This window comes from Oncorhynchus clarkii, chromosome 6, assembly GCF_045791955.1.
Source record: "Oncorhynchus clarkii lewisi isolate Uvic-CL-2024 chromosome 6, UVic_Ocla_1.0, whole genome shotgun sequence".
NCBI lineage: Eukaryota > Metazoa > Chordata > Actinopteri > Salmoniformes > Salmonidae > Oncorhynchus > Oncorhynchus clarkii.
The window spans coordinates 65,603,670-65,630,544 of NC_092152.1; the positions used below are offsets into that span (position 1 = coordinate 65,603,670).

The following is a 26,875-nucleotide window of genomic DNA, read 5'->3' on the forward strand; positions in this document are numbered from 1 at the left end:
AATCCAATCAGTCAACAGAATAGACCAGAATGCAGTCACATCTAATCCAACAGCAACAGAGACGAAGAGAGGATTGCAGGGAGGGAAGTACAGAAAAAGAGGTAAACCGGTAGGGCCACTGGCTGTGCTCACCAGCAGCTGCACTGCCTGCTCTAATTGGTTTGGGGATAACATCAATTACCACATTGCTCATTAACGGATGAAGCCTTTATTGGTTCCATTGATCAACAGGACTTGTTAGCCATCATCCTACGCAATGGTGGATGTAACAAGCTTACATATTGGCATATCAATTAATGCAATCAATTCCTGCCTAGCAGCTGACCCCCCCCCCCCCCCCCCATTCTCCTCGGCCTCTGGACAACCAAGACAAAAGCAGACTTTACAAAGAGATTTTCAAATGATTGCTTAAGTTGAGAGGCGCACGTTCATCGACTGGGTGGAGGTGTGGCAGAGCAGTTGGGGAGGCAGGGCGGAGTGTAGACGTCTGGTTTGAGTTCAGTAACACACCAGTGTTGGGGGCGTAGAAGTCAAAAGTCACCCTGCTCTCTCTGCAACAACAGGAAGCTAGAAGATTCCAGTGGATAAAAACAGACTGATTCAAAATGGGAAACGCTACAGGAGATTCCACTACTCACTGACTCTCCACACTCCTCGCAGACAGCCGAGGAAATTCAAATCGGATTATCTGCCATACACACCATGGCAAGTGGCACATCTCAAACACCCGTCCCTTGATACTCCCAAGCAGATCACAGCTAACTGCACTCAGCCCCTGTTCTTTAACTGTATAAGTCTGCTTTGACTGGCTAAACCGCCTGTTTCATTTCAAACTTCCTTTTTCAAATTGAGATCAATGTAGCTTTTTAAGACTCATTGATTAGCACTTAGAATCCTCTTCTCTGTCATGGCTGTTCCACAGGGATGGACGACTTTAAATACTACTATGCCAGTGTAGTGTCGCCCCAGTAAAACGTGGGCAGAGTCGGGGAGAACATGAGCGATGAATGAGGGAGCAGGGTGTGATAACTGAAAGCACACCATGACAAAGTGGAGGGATTTAACGTTGGGCCCGCAGCACTTCATTTGCTTAATAACAGATCATTCTGTAAGAAAGTGGCTGCTCTGAGGGGGATATCGCCCAACGAGGACGTCTCACTCGCAGAAATCCTATTTGAAGACAACACCTTGTGAGGGCTCATCCTCCTCCACACCTGAGACGATCAGTGCGCATGACAGGCCGTATTAATATGATGCTCCAGCTAACTTAAAAACCCAGATGACAGCCAGGGAGAAGGAGGGGCCGTGGGTACTGACTGTGCATGTAGCAGGGTGACGGTGTTGGGGGTCAGAGCACTCAGAGGGGGGTGTGGGGGTGCTGAGGATCATGTAGGACCACCACTGCACTCTATGATGACCACGCATGGAGCGGAGGGGCGCAATCACCCCCCTTGAGTCTTGTTAAAAAACAAAGGCCTCCCTTTGTTATGGGTACAGCCAGGGCTCATTCTCTCCTATCTGGCTGCTATCTGCCAGACTCCTCCATCACATCCATGACTGCCTGATCAAAACACCTCACCCCGAAAGGCACATCCAACAATGCCCTGGCCTGCATCCACATATACTCATCCCAGACACATGTTTGACTGCACCCACGCACAGGCTAAACAGGCTTGAACGTTTGTCCTGTTGAAAGTCGACTTTTTGCCTTTCCACACTAAAGGCAGAGGTTATAGTGTTTAAGGGCTTTTTCAGGGTAGAAGAAACATTTTGACCAGTTTTAACATCACTGCCTAAAACCTTGTCTCAACTGTCTTTCAAACAACCTTGTAGCAACGTTAGTGAGATAACTCAACATCACTGAGGAGTATACTACTGTATATAAATGCGACAGGAACATACATTTGTACTAAACTGTTGGCCAAAATATATTTCTAGACTGTAGTACAGATATTAAAAGGTGCCTCTGGTAACTACATTTCCACTTTATGAATGCTGTGAAGGTCAGGGAGAGAGGAAGGGGGTGGCTGTTTGTTTCACAGTGTTATTGCTGTGCCCTATGCTGAGGCCAGACGTGCAGGCAGTTAGTTGGGCACCCCACGCTCGCTGGATCCGAGTCCTCCTGAAGGCTCTCTCAGTCCCTGTCCCCAGAGCAACACAGAAGTGGGCTGAGCAATTAACAATTTCATGCTGATTGCCTGAAGCATGTTTTGCTATGCTATAAAGATAATAGCATGAAGGGCGCAGTAGGCCCCCTCCTCCTCCTCCCCGGTGTTCCTCCATTGCCTCCATCTCTCAATTCTTTCCTGCATGATTCACATCCCAGATAATAGTGTAATGGCTGCTCTGCCTGCCTGTCTGCTTTATTAAAGACGCTGGTCGTTTAGAGGAGGGCATTTAAGAAAAATATCCAGATGACTCCCTGAAGAGTAAACAGGTATGATTATTAAAGACAGAGAGAAAACTAGAGTCTCCGTCTCCCACTGGCTTCTTGATTTGAAAGTCTAATTTTGCAACAGCACAACAGGTGGGCAGGTAGACAAAACAAACAGGATCCCTCTTCCTGAACACAATGAGCATGCTCTGTAGTGGGCGCTGGTGACAGCAATACTATACATAAGCAGTCAAAGAGTGATAAAGACTGGATGCATGTAGCTAACATTCTTCCCAAGGTAGCATCACATGCCAAACTGACAATGAAAAGCACACATCAAAATGCTAGCTAGTGTATGTACATATATAGTTATAAATACTAGCTAGTGTATGTACAGATATAGTTATAAAACACATGGGGTTCAAACAATACCTTCTACATCAGTTTATTAGGTTCTGGAAAACAAGCAGGGAAGTAGCCATCTAATTTCATTCATTTCTGATCCACTAGCTAGCCTTTTGCAGAGCTGTCCTGCTTTTTCAGAGGTCATATTTCCCATTTTCTAATGCCTCCACTTGCACAGTATGCACACTGCATACATGAACATGGGTTAACACCAGACACATGAATACACTGAGAGACAAGCAGACACCCACTCACACACACCAGGGAAGCGACCAGTCACTGCGGCGTTGCTAATGAGTGGACAACACCTTCAGTAGCACATTGTCCTCAGCCCAGACAGTTCACGTGACCCACATTGCACATAGAGGGCATTGAGCTGCCTCATTTTTAAACTAAAGTGCTGCCTTCATATCACTAATGATATTTCTGTGCTAATGAGTGCATGTTTTCAATGCAGCGCCTCGTCGGGCTGCATTGGAAAACTGAAGATTTATTTATTTAATGTTATGACCAGGACAGGGAAATTAATGAACTTGGGAGGTGGTTTAAAATCGGAACACAGCTCCGACGTGGATTAAACAAGGAAAGGCTTCCAAAAGCCTGTGATTGATTTCTCATGTTATTTCAGATTGTACTGACAAATCTCCCTCTGGGTACAGACTGTGTGTGTCCCTATATTTTTCGGAATCTGCCAGCAAAAGGTAATGAGGTAAATAAATTCACAATTTGATTAAAAATATAATAATAAATGCTTGATTGCATTTCCCCCTGATGGAGTGTGAGTCCCTGAACCTCTTCAGTATTCAAATGACTACATTTTTAACAATCCCAGCTCTCGCATGATCATCATTATACCAGGAAAAAAACCCCAGAGCAGATCAAGAGACAAAATAAATGTGGACTTGAGAGAGATGGAAGTGGACAAAGCATTGCAGCACCAGCCCCACCCCCAGGCCCTCCCACCCCCCAGCTGAGTATGAAAGTCCAGCTGGCGTGGTGACCTCGGCTCCTCACACAGGCATTAGAGGCCACATATTGTTTATGATACGGGGCCACCATCAATTTGCATCCTGAAGTGATCATGGCGGTTGGACACACACACACCAAGATACAAAAAAATAAAGAAATCTGCACCACAACCTGAAACTACATTCCCCCCACCACTACCACCACACACACGTACCTACTGCCCCCCCCCCCCCCCACTAAATTGCAGTCACATTCCGCCGTTCGTAGGCGATAATAATTGCAGACGGCCAATAAATTACTACTGCCTCCATATCAATTATAAGCATCACGTCTGGCAATGAGGAAAATTAGATCTTGTGACAAATTTCATGAGGCTTCGCTGCCCAGCAGCCTTTCTTAACATGCTACAGATAGCAATCCCTTATCTAGCCTCTGTAATGGGGAGCTACGGATAGAGAGATGGAGCTGCAGCCATTTAATTAAAAAGCTATGGGGGGGGGGGGCAGTGTAATTCATTGAAGAGGCCCAGGAAGGAGACAAAGCCTTTGTCTCCAATACATATTTTGCTCTACATTGTCATTCATCAGGGACTGAGCTTTCTGTATTTTGTTTGATAGCCATTCGAAGCATTTCCCCCCTTCTTCTCTCCCTGACATTTTTCCCTCCATTTTCTCCTCCTTCTCTCTCTTCCTCTGCTTTTTTATTTCCCAGGAGTCCACTGGACTGTTTTCTCCACAGGGACTGCTCCAGAGATTTTTTACGAATGACTGTGGTGGACGGACAGTGGCCCTGAATGAAATGGCCGCTGTGCTGAATCGTATTCCCACCTGGGGAGCGTGGGTGACGGCGCTAGCTTCAAGAGCTCGGCGATGAGGATTTATGGCGGACAGGGAGTCGGCAAAATATAACACCAAAAGGGATGACCCTTAAATCTCATTCCCTGCCCAATATTCATTGCAGTTGCAATCGGGTGTCCTGATAGAGCGTTGACAAAACGACTGCTGCGTTCAAATTATGGCTTTTCTCTCTACTAATATTTAACATCATTAGAAAACCATCATAAAACCTGGGATTGTGACTAGAGCATTTAAACACAATGATTATTCATTGTGTTCCTTCCCCACTTTGCCTTGGAAATGAGATTTGCTTCACCGTGGCTGTGTAGGGGAAAGCAAGAGTATTTCTCATAATTACTATAACATTTGAAAAACATTGCCCTGCATGAATAACTATACCATTTATGCGATTGTGTTTTCTTCCCCAAAAGCAACTTTTTTCAAGATGCTTGTGATACCACAGAAGGGCATTAATGCAATTCTACAGAAGCATTAGCAGACTAATTCAAATATCTCTCCATACCTGCACCTACGAGGCGATGGCCGATCATATATGGCTTTTCTGCATTGCCAGACAGACATAGACAACATCCCTGCATACAAAACCAGATGCTAAATAGCTCAAATGTATACACACACTGCATATCTTATTGGTTGTTGAAAAATGAATCATCATTCAAACACCATCCGTTGTCAGCAATATGGAGAAGGGAGGGGGGCGTCATAGTTGTTCAGCGGGAGGGGTTGGGGTTACGGGGGGGGGGGGGGGGGCTGTAGAGTGTTAAGGCAGCTGACACCAGTGCTCTCGCTGCAGCGATGGCTGCCACTGCGGTCTGGCCACAAACCATTAGCAACACAGCACGCCACAGCAAATAACATTCACAATGCTGTGTAGTATTTTCTCATTTAAAAAAAATACACCCCAACACATTCTCATAACCATATGGCTTATTCAGCATGGACTAATCTGTACACGGAGGATGGATGGATGTGCTATTCCACTTATAGGAGGAGGAGGGCTGTGCTATTCCACTTATAGGAGGAGGAGGGCTGTGCTATTCCACTTATAGGAGGAGGAGGGCTGTGCTATTCCACTTATAGGAGGAGGAGGGCTGTGTGTTACTTTTGGGGGCTTTTCTCAGCAGCCCCATTATCAGCAGCAGCCATCAGCACAAAGTTAAAAGATCCTAATGGAGAAGACCCCGGTGGAGATGAAAGGTGCAGAGGATGGCACACTCTGTTTTGAATCCCTAATGCGGTCCCATGTTTCTAGGGGAACGGCCGTCTCTCAGACCCCTTTCATAGGGCTCCCCGCCGGGGGCCTCAGGGATAAAGGGCTCCTCTTCCTTGTCACGGAGCGCTAAGGTACTGACCCTCTGACCCTGCCCTCAAAGGCTCTTCAAAACCTCCTTAGGAGGCACGCAGAGTTCGGAGGGGAGCATATCCATGTCCTCCAAGAATCAATCTAGGCACGGACAATGGAGACACAGCGTGATAGGGTTAAACCCAGCAAAATACACCCTGTGACATCACCAATATTAACCTCACATGACCAATGATTGGTACACTGCATATGAATGGAAGGCTCAATGATCACAATGAGGATCGAGAGAACGTGACTGTGCCAGGCTATCCCCCATCTAACTAAATGAGCTAACATTGCAGAAAAGTTCAGAGGAAAAAGAGAATAAAACTTTTCTGCACTTGGAGATAAAACATTATCTTCTTGTGTTCTTGGAGATGGGGTGGACTGCTAGCTAACTCTCCTTGCAGCTACACATTCTTTTGGGGGCAGGAGAAGAGACAGGCTAATATAAGAGCAACTCCTTGTCAAGCCTTTGAGAGTAATTCAACTGACACTGATGAGAATCAATGTTCCTTTGAATGCATTACTTGGCAGAATCGGGGGCTTTTGTCCCTTAAACTTAGCCGGCGAAAAATGATGCCCTTCGAACAATGGGGGGAGAGGTGAAAATATAGAGAGTGAGTGAGGGAGAGAGAGCAGGGGGGGGGGGAGAGAGAGAGGGGGGGGGGGGAGAGAGAGAGAGAGAGGGGGGGGGAGAGAGAGAGGGGGGGAGAGAGAGATAGAGAGAGAGGGAGAGAGAGAGAGGGAGAGAGAGAGAGAGAGAGAGAGAGAGAGAGAGAGAGAGAGAGAGAGCAAGTCTTCTCTCCCATTCCCTTTCACAGAGCCAAATGGATTCCGAGCACTTTATGCATTAATCAATCAATATCTCTCACTGTACATCAACGGCGCGACCAAGTTATGAATGACCTTTGCAACAAAAAAAGGACACTTTAATGCACACAAGATAGCTCATAGCTTAGTAACTTCAGCCCAGTTTTTATCACGCATGATTACACCTTCACAAGGCACAGGGCCATTAATAGTGCACTAAATACGACAAGGTTAGTCGTTATTCAATTTGCACATGGACAGGGTTGGGGGTGGTGCCACTCACCAAGCTCACATGTCTGCCTGCCCCCAGCTCTATGCACTATGCTTTTGTATAAATAAATATTATATTAACACAGATTTTATCATTATTATTATTTTTTGCTATTAGATTTGTCTAGTGCTTTAGAATATGATAATGCAACAAAATGAAAAAGGTAGACAAGTCACCAATCACAGGGGATTTGTATTGGGACTCACATAAGCGTTAAGTGCACTTCTTTGAAGTGAGGCTCAAGGGCTAATTTAAAGACGGTTCCTATCTTTAGATGAAAGAAGACTAACCACCATCACACTTGAGAGAAATCACAGTAAGTGCAGGGGTGCACTCCAAACCTGCCTGTTGACAATCAGGTACAATGTCACCCAACAGTTTGGGTCGATTAGAAACAACAACAACTACAAATGTTTCTGCCCTCTCTACACTACAATAGAGAAACATTCCAATGAACTATGTTCACTAATATGCTGTTTTGGCAGGTAAGCTGAAGTAACAACTTCTAAGTAGTAATGTATCACAAGCAACCTCTCAATCAAATGAGTCACTGCCCAGTATTCTCATGATGTTAGGAATTTAAACCATTTTCTTCTATTTGATGAAGACACAAATCTTTCATCGTGAATTTGGTCACCCCTCATGGCAAGTACTGACTCTTAACTTACTGAGCAATCAAATAATGTCTCATTGAATGACTGAATTCTTGAAATCAGATAACATGCATCAGGAAATGTAAAGATAGTTTTCCAGAGGCGGGAAATGGAGGGCAGACAAAGAAGGGAAAGAATTGGCCTTTTCTCCATTTATTTTCTTTTAATGGGCTGGAGTAAGAGAACGGGGCAGGCAGGCAGGGTAAGGGCTGCGGTGGGGGTGGGGTTGGGGGTGGGGGGGGGGGGGGGTATATGGGATTGGGAAAAGGGTAGTAGTGGTGGAGGGGTCTCTATGCCCCGTCCTCAGCGCAGTTGGAGCGTGGAGGTGAAGCGTGGAGACAGAGTGGAACGGACAGGAGCTGACTGCACAGAGAGCCACAGAAAGGAAGAGCCCAGACCAAGAGCACACATTAATGCTATTGTGGGCCACTCACAATGGGGCCTGGAAAGTGACTGCGGAAGGCCCTTAAACAAAGGAGACATCGTTCTCTCTCCCCCACCCAATTAGATTTTCTCGCCCCGTTTTACATGACAAAAACACGGGCCATTTTTCCTAATTCGCCCTGCCATATTGGGCCCCGTTGACAGAGGACCAGAGGAAACCAAACAAACGGCAGATTAGCGCTCCGTCTGGCTGATTGACAGTGACCTGCACCGTCCATTCAGACACCGCCACTGTAACGCCATACTGCTTCTCGCCCCCAAATATGTGCCCCGTCTCAACCTTCCCACGTGCCTGAGATATACAACATATACACGAGAGAGACACTCATTTCCAAAATACACCCCATAATCATGCCTTTTTTCTCACCAGGTCCTCTGAAGTAATATTTCACACAGCCCAACAGGAACTAAGTACATTATCTAGCTCCTAAACTGTAGCAGATGTGTACATATTATCTCCAAACAAACGGGCTGCTTTTGCTTGGGGTTAGCCCCTTCCATCTCTCTACAGCAGGGTTTCTCTAGTCTAGTTATTTTAACTGTGTGTGCTGGCTGTTTAATAGCCATTGACTTGCCTGTTATTTCCAACACAGTTCCCTATCCGTGGTTCATTAAGGGAACAGGGAAGAGTGACGCGGACCTGGATGTTAATACAACTCCCTGAGTGCCAGGCCACCCTTCTCAGACACTATTAGTCCCTGTTTTAAAATTCAGATGACCACAGACCATAGACGCTTCAGTGTAATCCCCCTCCATTTCTATTAAGAGCCACACAGGGGAGCAGCACCAGCTCCATCCCCTGCAGAGGGCTGTGGGGTCTGGGGAGAGGCCTTTAGCCTGTCTGGTGCACTGGGCTATGCTTCCTGCTGCACACTGACCTCTCTGCTCTCTCTCTCTCTCTGCTTCTATATCACCATCAGCGTGTTACAGCACTGTCTAACCTGCTCCTGAATAGACAGAGGTTGCTCTCACCTGCATTGACACCGGCTGTGGGAACACTGGCTAGAGGCCCAGACTCTCTCTGGATGCTGTGGGTTTATCCTGTACCTTATGCCTCTGAATAAGGCTGTTGTTGTGCATTCTGAATCTCAGACCAAGGACTTATATAAAGGCAAATGTTGTATTTTTTGGGGCCAAGTTAATAAACTATTTCTAAACAGGCCATCCAAGTCTACATGTATCACGGCAAGGAGAGCATTCAAACTTCAAAAACAAGTGCATGAGACCATCAGCCTGAGTGAGCGAGGCAAAAATATTTTTATAGCAGCACTTGGTCTAACATAGCGGCACAACTCTAAAGTGGGCCTGAATTGCGTGTCCTTTCCTCTTGACTGTGCAGCGTGGCTGAATTGACTCGATACGCCGGGCTCTCCTGTATGCTTACTGAGCAGGTAGCGTGAAAATTGACCTTTTCTTGGTTTCTTAACAGTGGATTATTCATCTTAATGGTTCAAATTGGTCAGGGTGTTTTTTCTGCTGTCTTCCAACATATTTTCCTCTCTCTCTCCCGTCTTTGTGTCTTCCAAATTCATTTTTAAATGAAAGAATATGCTTTACAGAACTCTGAGGGCTCAACAAATAACCATGCCAAAAATCCCCAAACAAAAAAAAAGGAAAAAGCCCTTATAAACTGCTGCAGGGATTGGAAATCAACAGGCAATGATTGCATATGCAGTAACCATTTTATAGGCAATGTGTAAAACAAAGACAATAGGAAATTCAGAAAACAGACCTGCCCATGATTTTATCTGAGTAGTTTATTTCTAATCATGAGTAGAAATGAGGCACTATTTTACGAGGAAATGCAGAGCTTTAATCTGAAACCCATGAGTGACACAACAGAGAGAAACACACTTCTTGGCCGTATTCATTCTGGGTGGTGTTTGAGAGGCAGGCCTTTGTCTCCGTGGCTGTGCCCTGCATACTGTAATGTAAACAGACACCAGGTCGAGGGGATGGCCAAGACACATAATACAACACGTTTAAGATATAATCCCTCAGATGGGAGTTATGTCTTTGATGCAGGGCTTCTGCTCTAATGACTGGTGAATCTCCTCTCCACCGCCCCGCCCTGTCTGAGGGGCCCGCGCCCAGACTGCACTAAGATAATACACAATAGTCATTTTTCTGGGAGTTTTTGCACTTTAAATACCATCCATCAGTGGGCCAGGGCGGACTCCTCTGGCCCATCTAAACAGGCTTGTGGGGGAATCTGTCTAGTAGCAGCTAATAAAATAGCAGTGACAAGGCAGCGGGCCCAACCAGACAAAGAGACAGTGTGAGGGCTATGTCTTCCACCGGATCAGGAGGGATGCCATAAATCTAGCCCAGTCAAACAGCAAGAATGTCCCAGTTTGTCAAAAACAAATACCATCTTGTCTTGGATTGTCACTGTGCAGAAAAAGGGCCTCACATCTGGTTAAATATAGTCAGCCAGACTTCCACCCAGCCCAGGCCACGGGCACGACTGACTTCCAAATCCAGACTTCCACCCAGCCCAGGCCACGGGCACAACTGACTTCCAAATCCAGACTTCCACCCAGCCCAGGCCACGGGCACGACTGACTTCCAAATCCAGACTTCCACCCAGCCCACGGGCACAACTGACTTCCAAATCCAGACTTCCACCCAGCCCAGGCCATGGGCACGACTGACTTCCAAATCCAGACTTCCACCCAGCCCAGGCCACGGGCACGACTGACTTCCAAATCCAGACTTCCACCCAGCCCAGGCCACGGGCACGACTGACTTCCAAACTTCAGCCCTTCTTTAACAAACAGGCCTTCACACGGAAACGGCTGTCCAATCAGAAGCCACAGAGCACCACCACACTACCCCTCAACACTCTGCATCTAAACATTCATCCTCTATTAGGACCAATGTTAACACTTTGTTTGAAACGGGGAGGGAGATTCCCCTGTAGTATGCAGACACTGGGCCAGGAGCTAAAGATGTGCTGTGATCAATAGCCTGCCCAGTGTGGGTGGTGTATAGGTGAGGCCAGAGTGGTCCTTTGAGGCCGGGGGGACAGTGTGAGAATCCCTGTCCCTGTACTGTTGATACCCAGCCTATCCCTGTGGGGGGAAAGGTGATGATGGTTGCCGGGGGTAACGGGAGACATTGCGAGCCAAACACCTGCTCCCCCCTACGGGCCACTGATAGAGCGTACTGATGTCACCACCATAACAAACCTGGACTCTCTCTCTCTCTCTCATATTTCCCCATGTATTTTTCTCCTCACTCATCCATACCCTCCCTCCCTAGAGAATAATCAGACGCAGGCTGAATCAATGGCAGGCGTGCAGGCCCACAGGTAAAGGTTAGCAGGGTTCACTATTGAATTATTCCTGCTCCTCTCTCATCACTGCCATCTGCCTGGCTGCTTTTAATTGATGAGGTGGAGGAACAGACAGCACAAGGCTCTGACGACAACGCACACACACAATGCTGTATGTGTGTGTATGAAAGTGTGTGTCCGTGTGAGAGAGAGAGAGAGAGAGAGAGAGAGAGAGAGAGAGAGAGAGAGAGAGAGAGAGAGAGAGGGTATGGTGTGTAAGAAACACACACAATCAGACACCACAGTGGTTCTCTCCGCCAGTCATTCACATCTATCACGGGACAGATAATGAATCATCACTTGCTTTCAGCCAGTGTTTGTTTCATCTGCCTTTATTGTAATGGAGCCTTCAGTGTGAGGGCAGGTTGGCTGCTGGAGAGGGCATTCTTTACTCCCTGGTTTTGTTCTGCTGTCAGGCTGGGAGAAGCTGGGAGAGTCAGGGCGGCTGAGCTGAGACTGAACTCATCCAGAGCAAAGATCATGGCCTTTGATCTGCCAGTGCTCTCTGGGGGGACAAACAGGCCTTATTAAAAAAGACTAAATTAAGCCTTCACTGCCTCCATTCTAAACTTCCCAAACTTCTCCACTCTCTCATGTTGCCTATGGTCAAATGGAGCTGCCTTGATTCTGACAGTGAGTGAACTGCTTGGTCTCGCAACACCAAAACATAGCAACAAATAAAGCGATCTAACGGCGTTTAAGAATTTATTGGCTCTTGTTCCCAGAATACCTGACATAAACAAACAGCGCAATCAATAGCAAATGTATCCGAACGAGGGCCTACTGGGCGTGAGATCAAAATGTGTGTCTTGGGGGAAGTCCAAGTAAGCTACAAAGAAAACTTATCTGCTGATGTCAAATGAAAAGTTACAAGTGATCGGCAGGAGAGGTAGCCACATTACAGACGTATCGTATAGCGATCAAATGTTAGGCTGTGATGGATTTATGGATGTGCCTATGTGTGCTGTCCAGGATGGCCTAAAACAGAGCTTTGATTGGATGGGATTTATATGGAACACTTGGCGTTATTGGTGTAGTGTGATTACAGAGCCAGTGAAATGAGTCACACTGGGGAAGTGACTGTGATACATTTACATTACAGCATTTCCTCTAAATAAACCAAGATGGCTGCCAAGCCGCTGTCTGCACTAGTGGAACAACAGCCAGCCATGTTGCACATCTGCAAAGACGCTGCAGTAGAATCCTATAAACACTCACCTTGACTAAACTCATAATAACCTAGTCACTAAAAACTCATATAGTACACAAGGTATTTTCAAAGAAATTATAAATTGAACTCTCGCTCTCAAAGGCCTCTCCTCCTCTTATGCTTCCTGTCTGACACTGTTGCTGCTTCTGGTTTAATCAAACCCATCAGAGCCATTCTCTGAACGTCAGCGCATCTATTCTCAGTTCCCCTTTCTGCAACCACAGAGCCAGCAGCCCTCCATGCCCTCAAGCCAGACTGACAGGCCCACAAGAGAGTCTGTGGTCACTCTCTCGCTGAGTGACAGGTGGGCAAGCAGGGCTACTGCATAACCCCCCCCCAGACACCTCCGGAGTGTGCAACCCAGCACCCTAAATCGCTGCTCCCCACTTCTGCTCAGACATGCAGCAGCAAAGCCTCAGGGCCTGGAAATAGAACTCATTAACACGGTTAGTAAGTACAAATGAGAAGACTGTCTCCTGATGGACTGTCTATCTTTTGGATCAGCTTTCAAGGAGAGCGTCTGGTAATGACGGGAGCGAGGGAAACCAATATTATAATGCGCCTCCTGTCTCCTCTCTGCTGACGGCGACGCACCTCGTCGGCGGCTGAAATAAAGGCCTGAAAACGGGCTCGATGACAGGGAGCGAGGGCCTCTCTCACCCACAAACCCGCTACCTATGTGTGTGTGGACACCTATGTGTGCACTTATTTATGAGTATGTGCAACATAAAATCCAGCTCAGGTTTACACCCATGTGCCATCCCTGATGCTGAAAAGCACACACAGAGCACAGCACACATAGTGAACAAACTCAATAGAGCCTAGTGTATCTATGTAGAAAGCTCATTATGCAAAAAGGTTTTATGTTAAAAGTTCAAGCTGAAAAGTAGACTGAGTATATTCTGTCCAAACTTTGTTTCGGAATAAAATATCTTTGTAGTTTCTGAGTTCACCCTTTCACTTGGCCTCCTCTCACTATCCCTCTCTGTTTCTCTCTTCCAACCTAAAGCCTGGTGCTCTACTGCATAGGCCATCTATTGGGTTGACTGACAGACACACAGTGGGCCAGTCTGTTCACCTGCCAGGCAGAGAGAGGCTGAGGCAGTGCAGCCCGTGGTCAGTGCCATCCAACCCAGTGCTTAGTGCTCTGGGGTACAGTCATGAAATGCAGGAAGAATGAATATGGACACAGGACGTTTTGATTCATAGTCTATCCCAAAATAGGATCGTGGCTTTCTGGTCAATTTGATATTGCAGGATGAGCCAGCAGTGGAATTTATACAGAGGTCATCTATAAACCAGGGGGAAAGAAAATACTTCCTTCTGTGAGTTTGGACAGCAGGGCCATATGAGTGTGACTGCGTAGCGTGCACAACTTGAAAGTCTATAAAGTCATTATTTCAGCTTTTTTAATAATAAAAGGCTATTTTTTTATTTATTTTAAAATGAAAGGTAATGTATTTATGAAATTCCTGCCACGTTCTGCGGACAGCAAACAATTTCCTCTGCTCTCAGTGCCCCTGGGTCCTGGATTAGAGGCCAGTTGTCTGACAGGAGCCAGACTGGGCACTGGGCCCCAGGCCCTACAGGGGCCCCTCCTCACCCTACTAACCCTCCTCACCCAGACCTCATCTCCACTCTACATCACCGCAATAACAGCCTTTATTAAAACAGCATAGAGCAAAGTAAATTTCAGATTGGACATAGTATGGCGTGGAAGAAGTGGCTGGTGGTTAGGGGCTACAATATCCTGTTTCTGGGAAGGTTTACGTAGCATTTTAACAAGCATGGAAAAGGAGGACATTCCAGGGATGGCTGCTGTCCGTCTCCTGTGCTCCTCCCGTCTGTGGGAGGGAGCTGTGCTGCATGCCGCCCCTGCAACGCCATCGGAGCGTGGCCAGGCTCACCCCTGCTTTCCCCTGGCTTCTGCTCTCACAGCCCCGCCACAGGACCCACTCCTTCAGGAACACTGTGGGAGCTGGAGAAGGTAAAGCTCCAAGCCCAGCTAATGTGCAGCTCTCAGGGGCTATAGACAGGCAGGGGGTGAGAGGAAGGGAGAGGACCTGGCTTCTAAACTGCATGAGCGTGAGGTATTCCAGCCCAGTTTAGGTGAGGATGGTTTGAAAGCCCACCATTTCCCCCCCACTGTTGACATGTCCTGTCGGCTGTGCAAGAGCCTCCGTAAGGGCTGCCAGAGAGCTGGGGGCCCCAGAAGATGAGTGAGGATCCTGCATTTGCCTTATTAGCACATTTTTTTAGGCATGAAGCTCTTTTCCAGCTTTTTTGGGACCATAGAATTATGTATGAGACGGAAAGAGAGAGAGGCGTGTGGGGATAAGAGGGATGCCTCTGTTGTCAGGACATGGCTTGCTATTAAGTGTGTGACCCTGGAAGCGCACCCCTTTAAGTGAAATCAAATTGGATTCCGCCAGTATGCAGTAATTCCACGCATCCTTTGGCCTCATTTCCATTTGCCCATGCAAACAGCCTGCATGCTTCTCTGCCCACTCGCTAGGCCACACCCACTGGGATGTGCTGGCCAGGCTCTTGTTACTGCGCTTCCTGGTTAGAGACCTGAGTAGCAAGCTCTGCTGGCGGGGTGTTTACCATGGCTACTGCAGTGTCACTATCCAGCCCACCCGTCACCCCTCTATACCCCCCCTCTGACTACTGCTAAGGCCCCTGTGTCCTGAGAGACTGGAGACAATGAGTGGAGGCTGCTCTGACGGGCCCCGGCCCCGGCCCCAGCCTCCCTCCCAGCCACCTCACAGACAGGGATTTCCTCCTGCGATGAGAGCCAAGCTGTCACAGACCAGTGATCAAGGGCCTGCCATCTGTGACTGAGGCAGATTTACAGCAGGGGCTAATCCACACCGTCAGCCCTGTTTGTTCTCCTTCTCAGCCTCCTCCGCACACACACACACACACACACACACACACACACACACACACACACACACAGTGCAGCCACACACACACACACACACACACACACAGTGCAGGCACACACCGCATACTCACGCTGCTCCCCTCCACCACACCTTCACTAGGACCCTAGTCACGGGCAGAAGGGCACCCACCATGCAGTAACCATTGAACTTTGCCCTTTTTAAAAGGCATGATCTCATTCTGTTCAGTGCTCAAAAAAGAACTTTAGTCCATTAACTGTTATGAAATGAGAAACCCCAATGTGTCAGTGAGTTCTATGCCCTGGTGAACATCACTCAAAAGAAATAGTGTCATCCAATGCCCGAGTGTCACACTAGCTATCAGTCCCCATACACACACTACAAACCCACACACACATACCTGGAACAAGAGTTTCTCCTCTCGTCTCTTCTCCCCTCCCACTCTCTGCCAGTGTATCCAGTGAGGTGTCGGTGTCTGGGCTGTGTGCAGTGTGTTAGTACAGGGCAGCAGCGGGCTGTGCTCTGTGGCATCTCCACCCAGGGACAGGGGCAGGGCAGCTGTGTGGCTGGGGTGTGGGTGTGGCTGGGGTCCCTCTGAGGCCTCCTTTGTTCCCCCCCGGCCAGCCAGAGAAAGGGTTAAAGAAGACAAATGGAGGCCGAGCCACAGAGGAACATGCTTAAGCAGCACATTTTCAGAGCGGGGGCAGGAATTAAAACAATGGCTGCCTTTTATCCCAGCGTTGGTCTAATTGGACAGGAAATTCATCTCTGCCGCCTTAGCAGCACTCTCCCTGAACGCTCTACAGGGGGGAGACATGGCACCAAAAACCTCTGGCCTTCGGATTCCGCCTGCCCAGCCGCCCGTACCCCACAACTTCCTAAAAACACAGACCTTTCCCCCAGCAAGGCTTTCTGTGTGAGTGCATGTGTGATTACACACCTTGCAAACACGGTCCTAGTCTCTGTGCTGCCTGCATCTGTTTGCAGAGACAAGCCTTCTTGTGTTGTCATCTGCCCTTTTTCCTTCATGACGTCACTCTGGTCTTTGATACAGTGGTCAGGGCTCCTTGGGCTGTTGCAGGGAGGCTGCTGATTGGGGGAAGCCTAGTTCCTAGCTAGCTCCTGTGGAGACTAGTAGCCCAGCACCTAACACCAACAGAGCAGCGCTCCAAGCCCAGCAGCAGTCAGGGGAATTACTGCCTAGCTGACCCAGAAATCCAGGGCCAGCTTTGTTTTAACAAGCAGGGGAACCTTCCACCACTTTAGCAACTGTGCCTCGACCACAAGAAAGGGTCCTGCGCCTCCGAAGAGCTAGCGGGGAGGAAATTAAATATTACACCTGGAGGGAATGGTTCAGCTCTAAAGGGGGGTGGGGGGGTGGTCATTCACTGGTGCTGGGACAAGGCATTAGGAGGTGAAGCGGTAGTTTGGCAGAAGGGGGGGGGTGGAGTCTAGGAATTCACAACAGTTCATTCTCGCTGATGAAAAGGTATGTTCATTATCAGCGTAATTCGATCAAGATGCTCGAAGGGGGGGTAGGAAAGCGAGGAAAGGCTGACATTCTTTATTACACACTTCATTTAATTTAACGGACCTTTAAAAACTATATATAAAGGGGAAAAAAGGGGCGAAGGAGAGAGGGAAAACTTTGCCCTGGCTCTTAAAGGGGATGTGGCAGCCGTTCCAGACGCTCTTGGTCTGCGCCCAGTCTTTTCCTGGCAGAGAGTGTCCGCTAGCCTGTAAGGCGGGAGCGAGCAGAGGCTGACTCTATAGCACAATCAATCAGGCCTTCAGCGCTGAGCCTCGCAGAGCTCCGTTTGGTAAACATCAAGTCACAGGCTATTAAAGGACCCTCTGGCTTTCTAAAGTCCCAGGATGCCAGACTGTTCAGGAGCATGACAACAACGGCCCTTAGCATGGTGCATAGCCGCTAACAGAGTCACTAACACAGGATAGGGACTGGGAGAGACATTAGGAGATCTCTATGCTTACGGTTAAAGTACCGGATCATAATGATCTCTGGATGTCTTGATAAAACGCCCTGTACACATGAGCAATTCCACCCTTTGACCTTGTGATACATTTACAATGAACTCGCCTTGCCTTTCATCAGTGTGTTACAAACAGCCAAACCTAGTGATCTAATTCCTAACAACCCTCCCGTTCTATTTCTCAACCTCTCAGGTCAAAAGTAGCTGAATTACTTTCGGGAAAAGATGAGGTGATTAAATTAATCAACTGAAGGACCTGACAGCAAAGCAATCAAGTCATCTTCAAAGTACACACCTTGAACTAAACCCCACTAGCGGCCTAAACAATTATCACACAGTAGAACGTTTTTATCCACCATCTTGTAGTGTTTGACGTGTGTTTACTGTGCGATAATGTGGTCTGGAAGACTGTAGTTTGATATATCTCCGAAGGGGGGCTGGAGAGAGCACCCCCAGCGTATGTGTACAGTGTGTGTGTGTGTGTGTGTGTGTGTGTTGCTCTGCCCACACCACCCCCGTGCAGGAGCCCATTACCTAACCTACAGCTAGCCTCACTCAGTTTCTTACAAACGGGGTTATCCATTAACGCACATCGAAGGTTAGGAAAGAAGATATATAAATAAACAGAACCTCAACCAAAAAAAGAGAAAATGAGACTTGTTTGTGAACCACACCACAGCCCCCCTCCTTCCTCTAACACAAAATCCCCAACCCCCCCACCCTTTTAACCTAAGTGGGCTTCCTCTTGCTTTTACATGTTCACTTGTCCACTGTACTGTAGTCATTAACATATTTGGAGTGCAGTGAGCAGAAAGCTTAATTGTCCTTAATTGCTCGTCTAAATGTGTTCTCTAATGATTTGCCTCAGATCTGTGACTGCCTTTTGCGCAATTTCCCGGCCGCTGGCTTCATTATCCCTGCCTCCTTGGAACAAAGCGTTTTCAGAGGCCCAGACTTTTTTTTTACATAACAACACACAGAGTGAGTGTGAGGGAGGGCAGTGACGGCACTCTGCGGGGACACACACAATGGAGGCCCTTTGTCAGGGTGCAGAAGTTAAAGTGATTAGAAAACCAAATCTGTGCTAAGACACAGTGTCAATTGACCGCAGCTCACTCCTTTTTAATCGGCCCCTAACAAACGACCAATCCTGGCTTTTGTTTGTGCCTTTTACTGCTGCTGCTGTGGGTGTATCTGTATTGCTGCTTTGCTCCTCCTACCTCCGGCCTGATGGCATCTCTGAATGTGTCTTTATTGGCTGAACAGCAAGGCCCTGTAGTCTCCATTAACTGCAGGCACGGCCTGATCTCAGAATTATTAGTATTATTTCTCAGAAAGCATCCAACTGAATTGTGCATATATAGAAAAAAAGGCTGCTTTCAGAAATAGTTAGTTACAGTTCATTTAGTTGTGACTAGGAACAAAAGATGTGAATATACATTCTGAATACATGCACTATTCTGAACTGAGCCTATTATTAAAATATATAAATAAACATAGAGTGTAGGGTTTGTGCCTGACAGAATGGAGGCACAGTAGCTACTTCCTGCCATCTACCTGTGTGGGAGGAGTTACAGAGGGCAGGTGGCTTTCCTGGTAGATATGCTCTTTGTGCGAGCAAAAGTAAAACAATCTAGAGCACGCTGTATGTTGAATCTGAGGTGCCAAAGAAAATAAATTGTGCACCATTTTACCTGCTTATATCAATATCATTGCACAGACCCAATGGCATTGGGAGCTGTTTGTTTTGTTTGAATACGATACGGGACTGACACTTACTCACATTTCAACCACTGTTACTATTTAAAATCAGTTTATCAGTATGTTTAAAAAAAAAATTTTATTCCTTTTTCACCCCAATTTCGTGGTGTCCAATTGTTAGTCGTTACTGTCTTGTCTCATCGCTACAACTCCCGTACGAGCTGGGGGGGGGGACGAAGGTCGAGAGCCATGCGTCCTCCGAAACACAACCCAACCAAGCCGCACTGCTTCTTAACACAGTGCGCATCCAACCCAGAAAACCAGCCGCACCAATGTGTCGGAGGAAACACTGTACGCCTAGCGACCTGGTCAGCGTGCACTGCGCCCGTCCCGCCACGGGAGTCGCTAGTGCGACAAGGATATCCCTACCGGCCAAACCCTCCCCTAACCCAGACGACGATGGGACAATTGTGCGCCGCACCATGGGTCTCCCGGTCGCGGCCGGCTGCGACAGAACCTGGACTCGAACCAGGATCTCTAGTGGCACAGCTAGCACTGTGATGCAGTGCCTTAGGCCTCCCGGGTGGCGCAGTGGTCTATCAGTATGTTTTTGATTACATTTCCCTTGCGGGGAAAAATAACAACAGCAACAGCAGCACAGTCACTGTCTAAAGGTGGCTGGTTCCATGAAAGTAGTCAAATTATCTTTGATATTTAACATAAGCACTTCTGCTCATATCTATACCACAGAGGACATAAAATAAAGCCCTCTTTAGTCCCTGTGTGAAATATTATGAAGCAGCTACAGGTACAGCCAGTAGCTGGTGAGTGTGTCTGTATCCCATTGTAAAATATAGTGGAGAGTAAATCCTCTGTATCTTACCTGTATCAGCAGACGGACACTTGCGGATGGTGAAGATGGCGCTGAGCTCCTCGTCATCCTCAGGCAGGCCCTTCTGCAGGCGCTGGAGCTTCCTCAGGCTCTCGCTGCGCTGGTGCTTCATGGAGCGCACATGCTGGACCAGGTTGAGCTTGGCCTTGGTGGAGTAGTTACACAGCACACAGTGGTAGTAGCAGGCATCTCCCTCCACCGCGTTCTCCTGATGCTGCAGGTGCTGTGGGAGGAGAGCGAGAGAGAGAGAGGGAGAGAGAGAGAGAGAGAGGGAGAGGGAGAGAGAGGGAGAGGGAGAGGGAGAGGGAGAGGGAGAGGGAGAGAGAGGGAGAGAGAGAGGGAGAGAGAGAGGGAGAGAGGGAGAGGGAGAGGGAGAGAGAGAGGGAGAGAAAGGGCTTTTAACTGACGGCAGACAGCTAGCCAGGCACCACTGACTCACTTTCACTCACACAGTTCGCAAATGAACAAATCAATTACCAATCACAGCCCTGTTGTTTAACACCCAGCCCTCTTCCACACTGTTCTGTTTGGACTGAGCCCTGTATCTCTCTCTGTGTCTGTCTGTGGACTAACAGGACAGGAGAAGAGAGGGGTGGGAGCCGGGCTGGTCTCAGGGGCCCAGGCGCGGGCGAGAGGCACACATCACACACCCCTCAGAGGACCACAGGACCACAGACCTGGCAGACGGAAGGGAGCATTGATCCCTTTCACTCAAGAGAAGCCTCCCGTCTCTGAGAAGGAAACTCCAAACATCTGCCTGTTTCATGCATGGGATGCTAAATATTGATCAGGGCCAGTCAAATTCTCCCTATCACAGCAAGAACCAGGGAGAGAGAGGGAATGCGGAGAGAGGGAGGGGTGGTGGGGGGGGGGGTGACATTCTGAAACGAGCTAGAACATTCCTCAACAGGGTAGTGACCTTCAGGGGACAGAGACTCAACAGTATTGACCTATCAACCCCATCATTTCCTCTAAGTGCCCCACACTGACACTCCACCTCCACTGTACCCCACACCCAACACACACCCTATAATGACACACAACATGCCACACACCCCACAGTGACACCATCTCTCCCAACACCACACCCCACTACACCACGGACCCACACACTAATTACCCCCTACAATGCCAACACAATATGGCCCTGACGAGGGGATCGGTAGAGGTATTGATAATTATCCTATAAAACAGGGTCCTGATCATTTCATGTTTACAATGGAAAGGCCAGACTCAGTATGGCCACGGTTCTCACTGCTTCTCATGCCTGTCATGTTCTGTTCATACGGCCCACTCTGGAGTCTAGCTGTGGATTTCTGGGGTTGCAATCAATGTCAATCATCACAAGATGTTTTTTTTTTATTTTATTCTATTCTAATCTTCATGGCCTAGTCTCTTGTGAGATTCAGTGGCTGAGTGGGTGAAAGGACTGAAAACAACAACCACTTCACTGCCAGATGGGGACTAGATCAGATAATGAATCCAAATAAACATCATTAATGCTCCATTAAAAACTGCCAGGAAAATAAATAGATGTAAAAATTGTAACAATGGCATGGGGTTTTCCATGCATGGCTTTGACAGCCTTTGAGAATTGCTTGGATAGGCAATGAAAATAAGGCAATTGGAGCTTAGAGGAGGAGATACTATTGGATGCATTTGATAGGTAATTATTCATCCTAACCAAGACAATTGCTACTGCAATTTGTCATATCATGTGAAAACTGAAAATGCTATGATAAAAAATGACTTTAATTCACAACGCACAAGCAGATTATAAGAAAGATTGCTACGTTTCCCGTATCGTTTTATTTGAAACGGGTTTTCATTTTGAATGTGTGGCTTCATGCTGAGAGAGGAAAAAAATTTATGTTATCCTGTATACATCCTGTATCTGCCTCCCACCACGACTCTCTTAATCTCCCGTACAGGCCACCCCCACACTCAGACAAAGGTTGGGAAAAACAAATTGATTAATTAAGAGGAGCCTGAACCGGCTTGCCCTGCAGTGAGGCAACATGTTTCGATGGCTGGGAAATGCAAAAGCAATGGAAACATTACATTTTTAACCACATTACATCTGAATCAGGTGTTGACAGCCTGGGTTGAGAAAAAATCATAACAATATTATGTTTCCAGAAATGCTCCCATATTTTCTTCTAATGTTTAATTTTCTGGTAATATTGTAATATCGCTATGGGCTTTTCTCGGCAATTGTATTCCATTCTCCCTGGTTTTATATATCTCACTTCTACACCTAAACGTACATTAGGACACTGCTTCCAGGAAAAGCCCCAGTGTAATAGAGATATTAGGTGATTCTAAAAGGGTCGGTCTCTCTCTCTGTGCTCTCCCTCCTCGCCTCGTTTGAAGCCCTCCATGATGTCATTGAATAGGTGCTGCTGGATATTCTGCTGGTGGGGGCTGTATCCCTCCTTTCTCCTCCTCTTCCCCCTCCTTCTCTTCCGTCCACACATATTGCATCAGAGCTCAGGTACAGAGAAATCTGACAGACAGATTTACTCGTAGATAACACCAAATCCATTGTGTGATTGCTGAGCTGAGAAATGGCACACGGTTTTTAGGCATAGCAGATGTCGAACAAAAAAAATGGAGCGAGAGGGACTGCATTATGACTCAAGGCTGCAAAAATCTACAAGGAGACAGTGAGTCCACACAAAAAAAAAACAGACGACACCTGACCTAAACTTCAAAGTTAGTTTTAGGAGTTAGAAAAAAAATCCTGGGAGTTTTACAGCTTCCCATAAAAAGGACAGGATTTATGCAGGAGTGAACCTGAGACTGCCTGGCCTAGAACAGGCCGTATATCACCTCAAACTGACTGGGCTGTAGGCAGGGCCCGACTCAGTCCAAACCAGACCTCATCCCCTCTGTATCACCACCTCTTACAGACCACAGACACCTGTAAGTGTGTTAACAACCACACGTACTCAGCACCGGGCCGTACCAAACAGAGTGTGGGGGTGATGGAGGACTGTTGTTAGAGATATGGGGCCTGTCAGTACAGGGCCAACACAGCAGTGCACCCCCCTCCCCGGACCGTTCCATCTGACCAGTTGTAGGCTGGGAGCTCTATATGAGAAACGGGATTAAACACTACCCATGGGGACAGGGGCTCTCTGAAACACCCCCATGCATGTGCACGCTTACAAACACACAGGATTCCATCAACATAATGGATGTGAGAGAGTCTAGTGATGCTATCTAGGAGCGCACACACACACGTACACACAAACATTGGATGTGAAACACAGTAATGCCTTAGACTGGGCCTGTGTGTCTGTTTCCTATGATCCTGCAATGAAGCCCCTAGCTGATAAATCACCTCCAACTGGAGTGCAGGAATTCAGCGGTTTAATTAAAAAGTCATGTTGGGAGAGAGAGCTGGGAGGAGCTGGCCTGGCCGCTCCAAAGGAGAGGAGGTTGCCTGGGCTGCCCTGCACAGGGGCCCCAGAGCACCAAGCACCCCACTGAGGCCCTGAGAGGAGCTGAGCTACAGAGTTGGGTGGAGGCTGGAGGACGGCTTTCGGCCCCTCCTCAACAGGCCGCATGGCTTCAACTTCTCTTCAGTTCCATTTAATTGGCTGTGAATTTACGACAGCCATACAGGAGACAGGGGTTTTAGCCGAGCATGGATAAGAGAATGGGAGCATGGAGTGCTGGAGAAGGATGGGGCGAGGGAGGCAGAATGTGTGTGCTGTTCTGTAGCCAGGCCTCTGTACTCAACCTCCTCTCTCTGTGGAGGTTGAAGCAGGGCTCTGTGCTCATACAGGTAGAGATGGACTGGGGCGGTGTGGGCGCCACCACATCATCTCTCTGGCAACTTAACACTGCACCCTGGCCTCTCAGTGGGCAATATAAGGACAGATCAGTTACAACACCCACCCAGAGTGCTGCATACACCTGCATTTCCATCCACTTCAATGGGATGTAAAAATACACCTTTAACCAAAACAGTAGCTGGGAGTGAAGAGAGGATAGCCAACGTCACATGGACATGGGTATTACTGGAAGGGTGGAAGGCAGCTAGAGTGCCAACACAAGCCGGTAATTCCACAGAATGGCCCCCAATGGAGCAGTATAATACATGCACACACATAAACACACACGTGCAAACTAAGGCGCGTGCACACACACACATAGAGAGACAGGCACGCACACACTCTCCATTATGATCATACCCCAATTTCCACCATTACATTTGGCAGTGCTGTTAATATAAAATGAATGCATTAAAACAGATGACTATCCACGGGCTAAATGGCTATCAATTCAGCGAGAGCTGCCAAATTCCCTGTGTGAACGAGCCAGTGAGTGTCTGGCTGTGTATTGCTTTGTAATTATCCCAGTGATTCTCAGCACTTAAAGGTAAAGCTGGACGCTTTCCGGACGGCAGCGAGTGTGTTTGTGTGTGTGTGAGCGCTGGTGACAGGAGGTGAACATGGGACAGAGACAGGGAGTGGACACAGAACCTACAGGCCACAGTGTGCTGCCATTTAAACCTGATCCACACTCTTTACCACATCAATGAGGATACCATATCCGGTGATATCATAGCGCCATGGTTTCTCCATTGACCGAGGGGCAAAATGATGAGCTGGTTCCAGGCACAAGGCATGTTGATGAATAATGTCAAGTAGCACCTATGTTATTCACACACACTGATGTCATGGCAGCAATTATATCCAATGAGGTCATTGTATTTTACTGTGAAAAGACACAAAGAAGATGGTCTGAAAAACCCACTCTGTGCTGGGTGTAGAATAAAATACCACTCCTGTCTTATATCTCAGTGTGTGAGTGACTGAGCCGTGTGCTGGCACAGGTAGCCCTGGGGTTGTGTGTGTGTGTGTGTGTGTATATGTGTGTGTATGTGTATATGTGTGTGGGTATATGTGTATATGTGTGTGTGTGTGTGTGTGTGTGTGTGTGTGTGTGTGTGTGTGTGTGTGTGTGTGTGTGTGTGTGTGTGTGTGTGTGTGTGTGTGTGTGTGTGTGTGTGACTTGGTGGGTTGTATGGTGTACAGGAGGCTGGGGTCTTGTAAAGATGGGCTCTGGGATTCCCCTGGAAGGAAGGTAGGCTGTTTAGCAGAGAGAAGATAGGGAGAACGGCTGGAGTCTGAGTGCTTGCAGCTTTGCCTGTGATTCCCACTCCGCCGGCAGCAGCAGGAACAGCAGCCACGACCACAGAAGCCGCTGCGGGTGCCAAGTTCAGCGGCTGGTTCGAATTAGCCACTGCGAGCGGCGACATGCCCAGACGTTGTGCTGTGGCTGGGGGGACTGCATGTATCCGCCCCAAACTGCATACCTACTGCTTCCTGTCCACCTCCCCTTCCCCTCTCTCTCCCTAATCCCTCTCTGCCCAACCCTGGGCTCTCCCCCTTTGTCTAAAAGCACAACAGACAATTAGTGACTCTCCCTACAGCCAGTGGGGCGATGATCAACTGCTACAAATGAATAAACAATAGGCTGCATATTTGTTTAAGAGAGAGAGGAGGCCTCTTTGTCATCGGGGAGGGCAGCGAGGTAAAGATGGATGACAGTAGCCCTCTACAGGCTGGGCAATAGGTAAACACAGGCCGCTGGGAGCACAGTGCCTTAATAGAATACTGCTGCTGGCTGGGCTTCGGCCTCAGGCAGCCACTCAGCCTAACTTTAACATTAAATAAAGCAATAATTGTTGAATTCTTTTTAATAAGCATGACACTGGGAAGTAAACAATGGGAACATAATTGCAGAGGGAAGGCAATCAATGCAGCCAGTCATTTGGCCCATGTTGATTGTGTATGCTGCGGAAGCATGTCTCTTTGTGTGGCTGGGGAGCGAGGAGGGGGGGGGTGGGGTGTAGTGACAAGCAGACGAATAATACATTCTCACATACACTGGGCGAAAACAAGAGTTGGGTAATCCCTTCTTCAATATTGACCCTGGGCTCGAAACAATGGCTCTCAATCAGCTAATCAATGTGTTCATATAATTCATGAGTGAGTCACTCTGCTCTAAGAGAGGAGGAGGAAGCTGAGCGGGGAGAGATCAATGCCCAGCACGGTGATAACGAGCCTGGGCCTATGCCCACTGGAGCCCCACGCCGGCATCCCGGGTCCCTCTCATTAACAATATTTGGATAAGCATGGCCATACATACATAATGTGCACTTCTAATATCAGCCAGATAAACACATTTCCCCCCTCTTAATGAGACGGGCCCCTACTTTTGCGACACACTGCAAATGACTCTGAGACGGGCAGGAAATGATGTCAAGCACCGGAATAATACGGGGAAAAAAGTATGGCAAATTAATAGCGAGCCGTCGCCCTTCTCTCTGAGCAGCTAATTAACAGTTTAGCCTCCTGGTGCTTTAATGAATGCTAGCCTGGGCGAGCCGAGCAGAGAACAGAGCGGACGCTGCAGTACAATAACTCTGCCTGCAGGAGGCGACAGCTGTGTTGCACCACGGGGGCACGAAGCAAACAGCTGTTCCAACCACTCAATGACATCTGCACCGGCTCCATGCCATCTGGAACATCAGGAGGGCAACTCTGGACCTGCCCTTGTGCTGCTCTTCCCAGCAACCCATTGCCTCCCACTGCCTAGTCAACAAAACAACCCTCCATTTTGGACAGTGGTGATGGTAATTATTAGGACAGGACTGACTGGGGAAGAATGTGTTTTTCTGGTTCTCATTC

At 47.9% G+C, this 26,875-nt stretch overlaps 1 protein-coding gene across 5 annotated transcripts in view; it reads right to left on the reverse strand.

Annotated features, from left to right (window-relative positions):
- LOC139411454 (zinc finger homeobox protein 3-like) overlaps positions 1 to 26,875 on the reverse strand; it is a 183,648-nt gene that overhangs the window by 51,181 nt on the left and 105,592 nt on the right. For all 5 annotated transcript variants that reach the window (XM_071157851.1, XM_071157850.1, XM_071157852.1 and 2 more), the window contains one exon: positions 20,160 to 20,391. In XM_071157851.1, coding sequence (XP_071013952.1) covers positions 20,160 to 20,391 — 232 coding nt within the window. The remainder of the gene's footprint in view (positions 1 to 20,159; positions 20,392 to 26,875) is intronic.